A 12,781-nucleotide genomic window follows, 5' to 3' on the forward strand; every position below is an offset into this window, starting at 1 on the left:
GACAGCCTTTGAAGCTGTGTTTTTAAGGACATGCTTGATATTTGTACTGCATGAACCATTAAAGCAATAACTTGCAATGTAGAAGGTCTTAATAGTTTGCCACAGCTGTGTCTTTTCACTGCCCAAACTAGTCAAAATACTCCAGCATACATACTGCATAAGCCAAGTTGTAACAAAACTCTAAACAAAAAGGGTAAAGTAAAAGGACAAGAGGACAGAGAGAATTACAGGATATTTATCAGTTTCATACCCTGAAGAATAGCTAAAAGTTTATTTAAAAAAAAAAGTCTTTATCTGTATCTCATCTATAAACATATCATTTAGATGCTACCAAACTAGTTCAAATCTTAACATTTAACAAGGAGCATGGTATAAAATAAGTACATATGTACACACAATTAGGTTTTCAGATGGTTTTTATACACAGAAGCTCAGTGAAAATACAATTCCTAGATGCCAAACTAAACAATTAGCCTGTAAAATTAACATTCACAAAAGTATGTATGTTTAAAGGGATAACAACCTCCAGTTACACACTCAACAATTAAAAGCAAAAACAACCTGCTTTAAAATATTAAAAGATTTATCAAATTAATCTGTGGTCACTCTTACCCTCTTGAGTTGGTGCTCCGCTGCTCATAGTTCCCATGAGCTTCTTGAGAACGCTGCCCATATCCACCCTGATTTCCATAGTTGCCAGGTGGATATCCACGTGATGACTGATTACAACTTTCAGCTGAAATAATTTGGTGATGGGAAGAAGGTTACACTTAATGAAACATGTCAAGAGATTGCAAACTGAACTACTTTAACTTCTGTATACCTGGCTGTGACTGGCTATAGTTGGATCCATATTCTGTATAACTCTGCCCATATCCAGAAGATCCTTCAGCAGACTGGTTATAATCCTAGAAAATACAACACAATACTAATCAAGTGTTAAGAACACATTTAATAATAACTAATACACTGCACAGGGACTTCATTATGTGTAATGCTCCATAGCATAATTTGTTAAACCAATGGGAAATCTGAAAAACATTAATACTGTATATTTAATGCATTTTGAAAATTATTCCTTAAAGAATATTACCTATTTTTAACAATCAGTAACTTATTACTATCTGGTGTTTTTAACCAAGATGAATAAGAGCTTAGAATTTACTAAGTGAGGGGAAAATACAATACTTACACTATAACTAAATCGAGCATCTGTCTGAAATCTCTCAACATTTATAAATCAAACAGAAAACAGCCATCTGAAAAGCCAGTGTGTGTCAGGAACACAGTATTTTTCAGTGGCAGAAATCAAAATCATCAAAAAGCAGACACACTACATGACTATGTAGTACATACCTAGAGGTATATGTTAATTAGGGTGGTCAAGATACTAAATTTGATTTGTCAAAAATTGATACTCAATACCATTTGATACCCCCAGTTTGTTAGACACCCTTTTTTTTTTTTTTTTAAACAAGATAACAGGATTATTCACAAATGAGAACGTCTTCAAGAAGAAGAGATTCACAAATGCACAAGTCAATAAAATACTAACAAACAGTAGTGCAGTCTTTTATACGAATTAATAAAAATATTTTTCTTGAGGCAGTGTACTGACAGGCTATTTGCCAACTTGGCTTCAAAAAGACTGTTAAACTGTCAAATACAAGCAATTTGCAGACATTGTCTGGATGCATTGCTCCTTTGATGCCCATCAATCTGTCAACAGCTTCACCATCCACAAGTACACTAAGATTTGAATTGTTGATTTGATTGTACTTGTTACAATTTATTATTTGTATACTACAACTTGTAGTTTTGTGGTTTAAAGACCGTTTGCAGTAAAGAAAAAAGGCCCTTTTGTATTTAAGGAGAAAAAAATCAAAACCAGTGATTTATACATCTGCATATTTTACAATAGGGATGAGCAAACTATGACCTACTAGCCACATCTGGGCTACTTATAGAAATATCTAATATGCCGGTTCTCCTGAGGTGGTCTTAACACTATGATGTTGAAGTTGGCTGGTGTAAGCATAGTAAGCTGTCATGCAGTGTCAACAAAAAAAAATAAGTCATTACCCTAACATTTTACCATTCAAACAGGGAAAGTCTATAATACAGACTCATAGTTGTTTAGTTTGAAGGTTTTTAGATGCTTGCATGCATATTTTTACATTTTTGAGATATGCAAATCACTGCATTGTTTTTATTAATATTTTACACAACATCACAACTTTTTTGGAATTGGGGTTGTATTAAGATAACCAGTATGCAAGACGTAGGATAGAGACAGAGATAGAGAGAGATATTAAACCTATAGAGAAACATGTTATTAGACTCTCTAAATGGTGTCCTTATGGACATTTATAATGTTTTAGTTTTTACTTGGATGGTCACTGTAATTAAAAATAAAAAAATGTCCACAACGTGCCAGTAAACAATGTTTTGGACAAAAAAAAAAAAACAAACTACAGAAGTTATATGTAAGTCAACAAATGTGTTTTATTGTCTTATTTACATATTTAAAAACAGATTGCCTAAATAGTTTCCTGTTAAAGTGATTTAGAACATAATTGTATACAAGAATTGTGGAATTTATCACATTTCTTTTCAGTTTTGTACTTAAATGTGCCTTCATGGAAAAACTAATTATACTTTATTGTGTTAATTAATGCAAGCAAAAACTACTCACAACTAAAACAATGTTTTTATTAGTTAACTCTGCAGACCTGTTACCAGGAAGTATTTTCACCACATTGTACTTTACAATAAATTACTAGTATAGTGTCTTGCCCACAGAAAATCAGATTACAATAATAAAATCATAGCAAGAAGTACTTACCCCTGAGCTCTGGTTATATCCATAACCTCCAGATCCACCATAGCTTTATAAAAATAAAAGTTTTAAATGTAAATATATAGTATATACATTTACAAAGAAAAAGAAAAATAGTTCCACACACACTTACAACACAACCTACATGCAATTCTTATGGAAGAATTATTAAATAATCAATTTCCCCAATTTTGACCTAATACATATAGTTAAATTACTGAGTAAATATTTTGGTTGGCTATCAGCAAGTTATTTTTTGAAAGCAAATGGTAATTACATTTTTTAAAATAAATTCACAGAAATATATTAACCTTTAATATTAACTTTCTAAAAAAACTGATTTATGTAAAAGCTCAAAATACAACCATAACCCAAAAACCATTTAGAATTGCTTCATTAGGTTTGCACATTCACCTTTACAAAAAGACGAGTATGTTTCTTTAACGAGTCTTTTATTGGGAATTACTATGTATGTTTCACGAATGTTGTAAAAGAAAAGCACAATGTTCTTAGGTAAGGCAACAGTTAGACATTTGTCATTTAAGGTATGTAAAGCTTTCTTTGTGCCAAATGTGATAGCTGCAGCATCTCAAAAATAATGGCTGCCAATGATTTTCACAGATTACATAAGAATTTTGAAAAATTTGAACATTTAGTCCATCTAGCTCATTTGTTTAGCTAACAAAGGGGACAAGGTTGCCCCAATATCTTATCCAGATTCTTAAGATTGTCAAGGTTTCTGCTTCAACTTACATGGCTTGATAGTTTGCACAAGTGCGTGCTTTCTGGCTTAAGCCCTAAATGCACTTGGCCCTTAATTTTCACTGGCATCCGCAAGTACTGATTCACCATTAAGTTGAACAAAATCTGCTGGATCTACTTTATCAATGTCTTTGAAAAATTTGAACACTTAAATTAGGTCTCCTCTTCTAGAGACTTAAACATGTTTACTCCTCAGAGTCTGTCAAGTCCTGGGATGCACAGCTTCAAGTACTGCGGAGTTTTACTTGTAGGGTGGTGACCAGAATTGCATACTGTACTTCAGAAGCAGTCTCACTAGTGCATTACATACTCTGAACACAAAATCCCTTTTCTACAGTAAATTCAAAACTACTAACACCACAACCTAAACTACAGGTTCTAGAGTGTATAGAGAATGATACAATAAAAAAAAAAAAAAATAACCTGATAGAGTTGTGGGTGAAAGTACATAAATAATTACCTAAGATAGGAAAAAGCCAGACTTGTTCAAAATAACAGATTAATAGAAAAATAGTGGAAGGTAGCAATGCAGAGAATTCTCTAGCTCCATATGTCAAAGCATACAATTATTCAACTCAAAAATATATAATCGAGCACATCTGTCTCATTTAAAATTGTCCAAAATGTTTCCAGGGCAAGATCCAACCTGCAAACACTGTAATCAGATTCCAGCCTCACAGGTTTTGGGCCTGCACTAAATTAACATCATTTTGGACCAAAATCTTTACATGCCTTTCAGACAGCCTTGGTGTCCCTCCTAATACACTAACAGCTGTGTTTGATGTACTTCAGATGGTCTTAAAGTGGAGAAGGGCAAACAACCTAATTGCCTTTACTACACTATTGGCAAATAGACTTGCTCAACTGGAAAAATCCTAACTCTCCTCTTAAGTCAGTGGGTAACTCATGTTCTATACTATTTGAAATTGGAAAAAATCAAATTCTCATTTTGAGGATCTGTGCAGAACTTTTTCAAAACCTGGCCAGGATCTAATCAAGCAAATTATCTCCCCATTTATCTTCATTCAATTATTAATTCATCTACAGGTAAAATTCCATTACAACGAAAATCTTTAAAACAAAATTTTCATTACAACGAAGTATTTTTATTGTCCCGACAGTTTCACATAGGACACGAATCTATAGAAATCTCATTACTATGAAGTACATTCATCAGATACTTTCATTACAATGAAGTGCCCAAAAGACCTTGAAATGCCTAAATGAATCATCCACAGAGCAGTTAGTTCTGAGGCCGCAGCTCAGTTGTGCACAATGATCCCCAAACAAACAGTTTTTTTTTTTTATTTCTTCAAATTTTCCCCTTACCATTTTTTTTTTTTTTTTGCTTTTTTGTTTCCTGCAGTTTTCAGCGATACTTTTTGTTTATTGCTCGTCAACATTTGAAAAACATCCATTGGAACTGAACTCATTGTCACCATCCTATAGAAAACGGCAGACATGAAAAACCGTAACAGTTCATATTAGAGAAAAAAACTAATTTTTTGCAGCTCTTGATTTCGGCAAAAAGAAGAAAAAAAAAGACGCCAGTGAATTCGGAATTTTGCCATCGACATTGTCAACTTTCTTGAAAGAGCAAAAAAAGAAAAATCTCGGGTTGCAAACCTACGTGAACTGCTGCATGTGAAGACGTCGAAAAAGCCGTTATGTGGTTCAGTGATGCTCGTTAAAGAAACATTCCTATTAATGCGGCACTTGTTCAAGAAAATGAGGTTTCTAAACTCTCTTGGGACCTCCCCCAACTGGACAGCAAGCCGAAGAGCGTCCCTAAGTGCCACTTAGTTGAAAAGTTGAAATTTGGCAGGCTGGTACACCTAACTCAGTAGGTATTTACTAAGAAGGTACATTTCTACATCAATATTTGGGGGTAACCCAACCCCACACAAGAAACACTAAATACCCCAAAATCTCAAAATGGTTTGCTGTATTTGATTGAAATTTTGTGAATTAGAGAAAAAAAAAGCCAACACTGTTTGCCTATATTAATATTATGCTAACTTACATAAGCTATGCAAATGAAGGACAGAGGATTGATGGGATGCACGAATAGCACCACTAACCAATAGGATGGATAGATGACTAAAGATGGGGCAGTGCCCTGAATAAGAAAAAAGGGACTTGATCACATTGTGAAATGGAACTGGAAAGTTTCTCGAAGCTCAAGGAAGATGCAAAACTCAGTGGTCAGCAAGTTTCGCTTTTTCCTGTTGATTACCTCAAGCACCCGGTCACAACACTGAAAACAACATGTCCATGAATAAGAATAAGAAGCTCAAGTGACCCAAGAATATAACTATTACTTATTATTTGACTAATTCCTTTAACCAAGGCAACTTGCAACATTTGAGATACAATTGGTAATATTCCTTTTGTTTTAAGACTGGAGAACAGGTAGGACTTGCCCTTGGTTAAAAAAAACAAATTAAAATACTATATACACAGTAAGGCACTTGATCTGTTACAACTATAAACAGATGCCAACTGTTTCAAGAAACATGCCAGGTGAAGCCATGTAACAGACAGTATTTTTAGGAAAACTGTCCAGATATGTTCATTGTTTAAATTTAGAATAAGGTCTACAAAAGGGGGACACCTGGACTGCCAATCAAGTGGTTCTATGTTGTGCCACAACAAAAAAAATATGAAGCAGGGACAGACCCCTATGGAACAAGGCATAGCTATTTGGTTAAATTGTATGTTGCAGCAGGAATCTTTTCATTGAGCTTAAGACTAAGTAAAATATTCTGCAGATTATCAGGAAGCAATAAATCAATTACTTCTGTTAGTATTTGTAAGAAGTATCAAAACTACTCAAATGTATAACTCTTAATTTGCCAAAGGCCATGAAACACTATTTCCGATCTTCAGCATTCTGGTACTCTTAACATTGTTTTATAATTTAACCTAAAAAAATGTTGAATATGCTTCTGTTTGCAAAGAAAGAATGGGCATTCTGTTACTCAAAAACAGTCACTTTAAAATAGTTTTTTTCCCTTGTTGCTCTTTTGCCTCTTTTCAATTTTTCATACATCATATACAAGCTGGACTGACTTTTGTTTGCACGGGCTTCATCTCTCTCTCTCTATCTATATATCTGTATCTCTATCCATCCCTCTAACTCTATACATACAGTATATATAAAATGTGAGAAGGGCTGGGAGTTAACACGATAATTCTCAAAATAATGTTTTCCTCAATAGAAATATCAGACATAGTCGAAAGAACTCATTCCCATCCATGTTGTGAGACATCAGGCAACAAGAAAGGCCAATAATAATCAGAATAACGCTGCACCAAACCAATCATGTGGATGGAATAGAGTTAGTCGCCTCATGTTAGGCTGACGCACACAGCACAGTGCACATCATCTGACAGCAGCACACGTGCTAATGTTTGGTTTGCAGCTGCCACGCACGCCACCACGTCAGGAAGAAACACAGAAAATGTTAACAAAAAAAACTGAAAAATAAAAATCAGTTCAAGGTTCAAAAGATGACATAGTTGAAAAGAATGGTCCAAGGAATTCAGTATTATGGAGATATTTCGGCTATTTAAACTCCAAAAAAAAAAAAAAAAAGAGGAGCGCAGCATGCACAACAAATTGTGTCTAAGGCATGTTCACACAGACAGGTAACAGTAATCTTTTGCATTCAACTTTCAGAACAAGTCTCCATTCCAATTCCCTGACAAGGCTTTCGCAAAGTGTGACTGTACTCAATTTTGTAGTATTTGAACTAAACCCACAGCTTAATAAAATGATTGAGTTAAAATCCCATCCTAGTCACTCTATGTTGACTTTACATCTTGCCAGAAGGGGTCTTAGCTGCCTTGAAACCTGGCATATTGTAATATGTTCAGTTAACAAATGAAAGGTTATTATGCTTGACTTCTCATTGTATCCATACAATTTATTTTTTGTACAGTCCAAAAATCACACAAGTGCCGCAATGGGCTTTAATAGACCCGCCTCTTGACAGACCCCCAGCCTTGACAGTAAGACAAGAAAAAACTCCCAAAAAACCCTTGTAGGGAAAAAAATGGACGAAACCTTGGGAAAGGCAGTTCAAAGAGAGACCCCCTTCTAGGTAGGTTGGGCGTGCAGTGGGTGTCAAAAAGAAGAGGGTCAATACAATACACAGAACAAATCCTCAATACAGTATAAAAATAAAAACTTTTTATAAGTATGGAGTAGAACTTAACAGTAGATGATATCACATAATATGATGTGGATTTATTTAGAGTCCTGGAGACCTCATTCATCAAGCTGCCTCCCAGATTTGGCCACAGCTGATGGCTAACATGGTACAACATCCTACTAATGTAGACTTTGCATAGTCTAGATGTGTTCACTGGAGTTTTCTTTGAGTACTCCAATATCCTCCTATGTCTAAAAGACATGCATTTGACTATAAACTGCCAGAGTATGAGAGATCATTGAACATGTGTACAAGGCTTGTAGCCAAGACTAGTACAGTCTCAGTCACAGGACTTTTAGACTGTCAACTACGAAAACAATTTAATACCAAGAACTAAAGCAAGACTAACAGCCTGGTTCTTGATGCTTGTATAAAAGAGGCACAGACACACCCTTAGATATGTGCATGATGGTACCTCGCAAAGGAAAAGCAACCTGTATAGGACTGAATTTTTCACTTGATGGCATAAACTGCTGCCTCTCCTGACCAAGAACAGGAATAAGAGGATTTTGTCCCCAGTGGAACGTGAGTGAAGGCAGGCTAGATTAAAGTAGTACGTCCATAAGAAAAAAAACAGGGAAAGGAAAAAAGGTTCAAGGCGACAGTGGTGAATGGAAGTACAGGGAAACAGAAAATGAGGGAGGTCAAAGAGGAGGTGGACAGATAAAGTAAAAGAATATCTGAAAGTAAAGCGCTTGACCGGCAAGGAAGTGCAGAACGGAGTCGTTCGGAGAAGGCTGACCAAGCACATCAACCCCACGTAAAATTAGTAAAAAAAAAAAAATAAGTCAGTCATTTTCCAACTCGCTATATTCTAACACAGGGACACGGGGATAAATAAAAGCATTTCTAATATATGTACAACTATGCTTTCGGCGCATAAAGTTATAAGGCAATGAAACTTGTATACAATATATTGCCCAAGATCAGAACAGAAATTAACATCTACAGAGGGTACTTCTTGCCACCAATGCATACCTCTACCAAGGAAACAACTGGGTGAAGAAGATCAGTTCACAAATACAGCAGCAGTTTCACTTCCAAAAGCCTCAACTGACGCAGGTGAAAAGTACAAAAGGCGGGTATATGAACGTTCAGGATTAATCATACTGAACATATATTTTTCGCATTAGCCTGCTTAAACTTACCTTTGCTGTGGAGGCCCAGGCTGCCCGTAATCAGATCCTAGAAAATAAAATGCATCATCAGAAAGCTGTCCCTATAACACTTTACTGCGCGATGCCAAAAGCAGCGCAAAAAAAAACTTCTATAAAGCGACACTAGCGTTAATTCTTAACATATCGCAGGGAAATAAAAAAAACTTTACATTCGTATAAAATTAAAAACAACTACTATTATGACTCCGTTTTGCACTTGATAAGAAGAACTTAAGGGCCTAAAAGACACGTGCAGCCCCACACACACGCGCGCGCGTGCACAAACACACACACACACACACACAAAATTCAGGCTAACTTCATGATAATGGCGGAGCATTTCTCCTCGAATGCAACATCTAAACTTTATATAAAACACACATACACCAAATTACACACACTAGACTAGGTTTTTATATGTATAGATAGTAAGTTATGCATTCAGCTAAAACAACTATAAACTATACGTATCATGACAAGGGTAATGACTATTGGCTATGCCTCTTCACAGGCTACAAGCCAAATATATTAAATAATCTTAATTAAAATCTATTTAAATTAAAGCAACCTACCAGACGCCATTTCACACAAAAAAACAAAACCACACCACCCGTCTCCACACCAAACAGATCTAGAGCTTTATCAACTTCGGCCTTGTTGTTGGGAAGTACCAACTGTAACTCCTTACGTTAAATCAAAATATTTAACCGCGTACAGGAACGAGAAAAATTCTATTGTTTATCGGTATTCCTTAATGGAAAAAAACAATAGTTTTAAACGTTAATGACGTTTTAAAATAAATAAGATGTCACGGGTGACTTAAAAATGGTACGCTCCAAATCGCCACTTCTGTATCACATGCCTCTCCTAGAGCGAAAGGGCGGGCGAGATACGGAAAGCCAACTGTGTCAATCGGGAGGCTCGATTTTCCATTTGAATGGGCAATTGGAATAATGTATCATGAATATAGTGAAACCAAAGAATTAAGGCGAAGGTTAAATATAAGATTTTTGAGAAGGTGGCAAGACCATCAGTGATGTATTGAGCTGAGACATAGGCAGGATGGGAAGCGCAGAAAAAGGAACTTTTAGAAATGAGAATATGGAAACGGATGTGTGACAACCAGGTTTTAACAAAAGTAGGAGAGAAGTTTAGGAAAGCACAGGAAAGTAGTTTGAAGTGGTATGGATACGTGACTAGGATAAACAATATGTAGACAAAAGAGTGATGGAAGTGTAAGTACAGGAATGTGAGGTGGATGAATAAAGTTAAATAGGATTTGAAGGAAAACAGTCTCACTGGGGAGGAGGTGCAGGACTGAGCTGTATGGAGAAGCGAAGAAGGAGAATTTACACTGTAACAGCATACTGGTAATTGATGGATGAATTTTCTCATTTGAATGATTTCAATTACAGGGGTGTATTTTTACTTTTTTTCAGTTTAGTCTAAGTAGGTGCTGTAGATTGGCATATCATTTACGTATCCGGAATTATTATTATTATTATTATTTCCATAATATTTTGCAATTTGCAGCCTGCTTTACAATGTCCATGTTATAAGGGCCCTAAAATAGCATAATCATGTTCCCACATCACACAGAAAAAAATGTTATATTCTTTTTCTCGTCATTCCCAGTAAATTATAGTTAATATCATACGGTATTTCCTCCATTTGCAATAAGCACCCATGTGTATCTAAACACTAAAATAATTCACAAAATAATGAACATGGGAATACAATCCTTTCATTCTGTATCCTCAGTGTTAACTTGTACCGGGTATTTTCCAATGTAATCCAAGGCTAATGAAGATATCTATCTATATAGATAGATAGATAGATATCTTCATTATCTATATAGATAGATAGATAGATACTTTATAATAAGATGTTAATGTCTTTGTGGGTATCTGGTCACTCTGACCAATCTGATTGGGCAGTTTTGCTGTGGTTGTTCAGTCAAACTCAAGAAAGGAACTGCTGGGCAAGGGAGGCTTACACACATCAGGATACTGTAGGCATGTGCATCAGGAGCGCTTCAAACAAGGGCTGTGTCCTGGTGCATAAAACCATCATATTTTGAAGGTACAGATGGCTTATATTAAGTTTTTTAATTTTGTCAAACAAATCAGGATGAACTGTAAAGTAACTAATTTGCAAAGGAATTTACAGAACCCTTAAGGCAATTTAACTATGGGGTTAATTTACATTGAAAGAATCCTCTCTTTCTGGTAATTTATAACTATAATAGATCTGTTTCTGTCAGTTTACAACTTAATGGTAAAAGGGAATGAAAACCAGTATGGAGATGCACAGCCATCCATCACAAGCAAATCTAGCCAACTACAGTACATGTGTGTGATGTCAAATGACCTGGAGCGCCACATGGGACTTCAACATAAATAATGCCCCTACTGAAGGACTGAAAGAATAACAACAGCATAAGATGCAACGTCAGAGACATGTCAGAAAGAGAGAGAGACCATTTTTTTTTAACATCTGAGAACGCAAACCTAAGCATCACACTGGTTGCTGAATTAAAAAGCTACCTAAGACAAAATCCACACTTGATGCTGTTGATTTTCAGTAAGCTTTTCTAGGAATATATTCAAACTTTACTATCTATTTTATTTTCTATTATACTTTCCTCTATTGGCATTATTACAGTGGGATGCAAAAGTTTGGGCAACCTTGTTAATAGTCATTATTTCCCTGTATAAATCGTTGGTTGTTACGATAAAAAAGTCAGTTAAATATATCATATAGGAGACACACACAGTGATATTTGAGAAGTGAAATGAAGTTTATTGGATTTACAGAAAGTGTGCAATAATTGTTCAAACAAAATCAGGCAGGTGCATAAATTTGGGCACCGTTGTCATTTTATTGATTCCAAAACTTTTAGAACTAATTATTGGAACTCAGATTGGCTTGGTAAGCTCAATGACCCCTGACCTACATACACAGGTGAATCCTATAATGAGAAAGAGTATTTAAGGGGGTCAATTGTAAGTTTCCCTCCTCCTTTAATTTTCTCTGAAGAGTAGCAACATGGGTGTCACAAAACAACTCTCAAATGACCTGAAGACAAAGATTGTTCACCATCATGGTTTAGGGGAAGGATACAGAAAGCTGTCCCAGAGATTTAAGCTGTCTGTTTCCACAGTTAGGAACATATTGAGGAAATTGAAGACCACAGGCTCAGTTAAAGTTAAGGCTCGAAGTGGCAGACCAAGAAAGATTTCAGATAGACAGAAGCGACGAATGGTGAGAACAGTCAGAGTCAACCCACAGACCAGCACCAAAGACCTACCACATCATCTTGCAGTATATGGAGTCACTGTGCATCGTTCAACCATTCAAGCACTTTACACAAGGAGATGCTGTATGCGAGAGTGATGCAGAGGAAGCCTTTTCTCCGCCCACAGCACAAACAGAGCCGCTTGAGGTATGCTCAAGCACATTTGGACAAGCCAGCTTCATTTTGGAATAAGGTGCTGTGGACTGATGAAAATAAAATTGAGTTATTTGGGCATAACAAGGGGCGTTATGCATGGAGGAAAAAGAACACAGCATTCCAAGAAAAACACCTGCTACCTACAGTAAAATATGATGGTGGTTCCATCATGCTGTGGGGCTGTGTGGCCAGTGCAGGGACTGGGAATCTTGTCAAAGTTGAGGGACGCATGGATTCCACTCAGTATCAGCAGATTCTGGAGACCAATGTCCAGGAATCAGTGACAAAGCTGAAGCTGCGCCGGGGCTGGATCTTTCAACAAGACAACGACCCGAAACACTGCTCAAAATCC

General features: G+C 36.1%; 1 protein-coding gene across 1 annotated transcript in view; it reads right to left on the reverse strand.

Annotated features, from left to right (window-relative positions):
• Window positions 1–9,789, reverse strand: part of taf15 (TAF15 RNA polymerase II, TATA box binding protein (TBP)-associated factor) — a 36,228-nt gene extending 26,439 nt beyond the window's left edge. Inside the window, exons 1-5 of the mRNA XM_039756764.1 lie at window positions 9,548–9,789; window positions 8,967–9,003; window positions 2,846–2,888; window positions 824–908; window positions 613–736 (exon numbers count right to left, since the gene is read on the reverse strand). Of these exons, the coding sequence (XP_039612698.1) occupies window positions 613–736; window positions 824–908; window positions 2,846–2,888; window positions 8,967–9,003; window positions 9,548–9,557 (299 nt within the window). The 5' untranslated portion in view covers window positions 9,558–9,789. The remainder of the gene's footprint in view (window positions 1–612; window positions 737–823; window positions 909–2,845; window positions 2,889–8,966; window positions 9,004–9,547) is intronic.
• Window positions 9,790–12,781: the final 2,992 nt, after the last annotated feature.

Source organism: Polypterus senegalus, chromosome 6 (genome assembly GCF_016835505.1).
Source record: "Polypterus senegalus isolate Bchr_013 chromosome 6, ASM1683550v1, whole genome shotgun sequence".
In the NCBI taxonomy this organism is placed as follows: Eukaryota; Metazoa; Chordata; class Cladistia; order Polypteriformes; family Polypteridae; genus Polypterus; species Polypterus senegalus.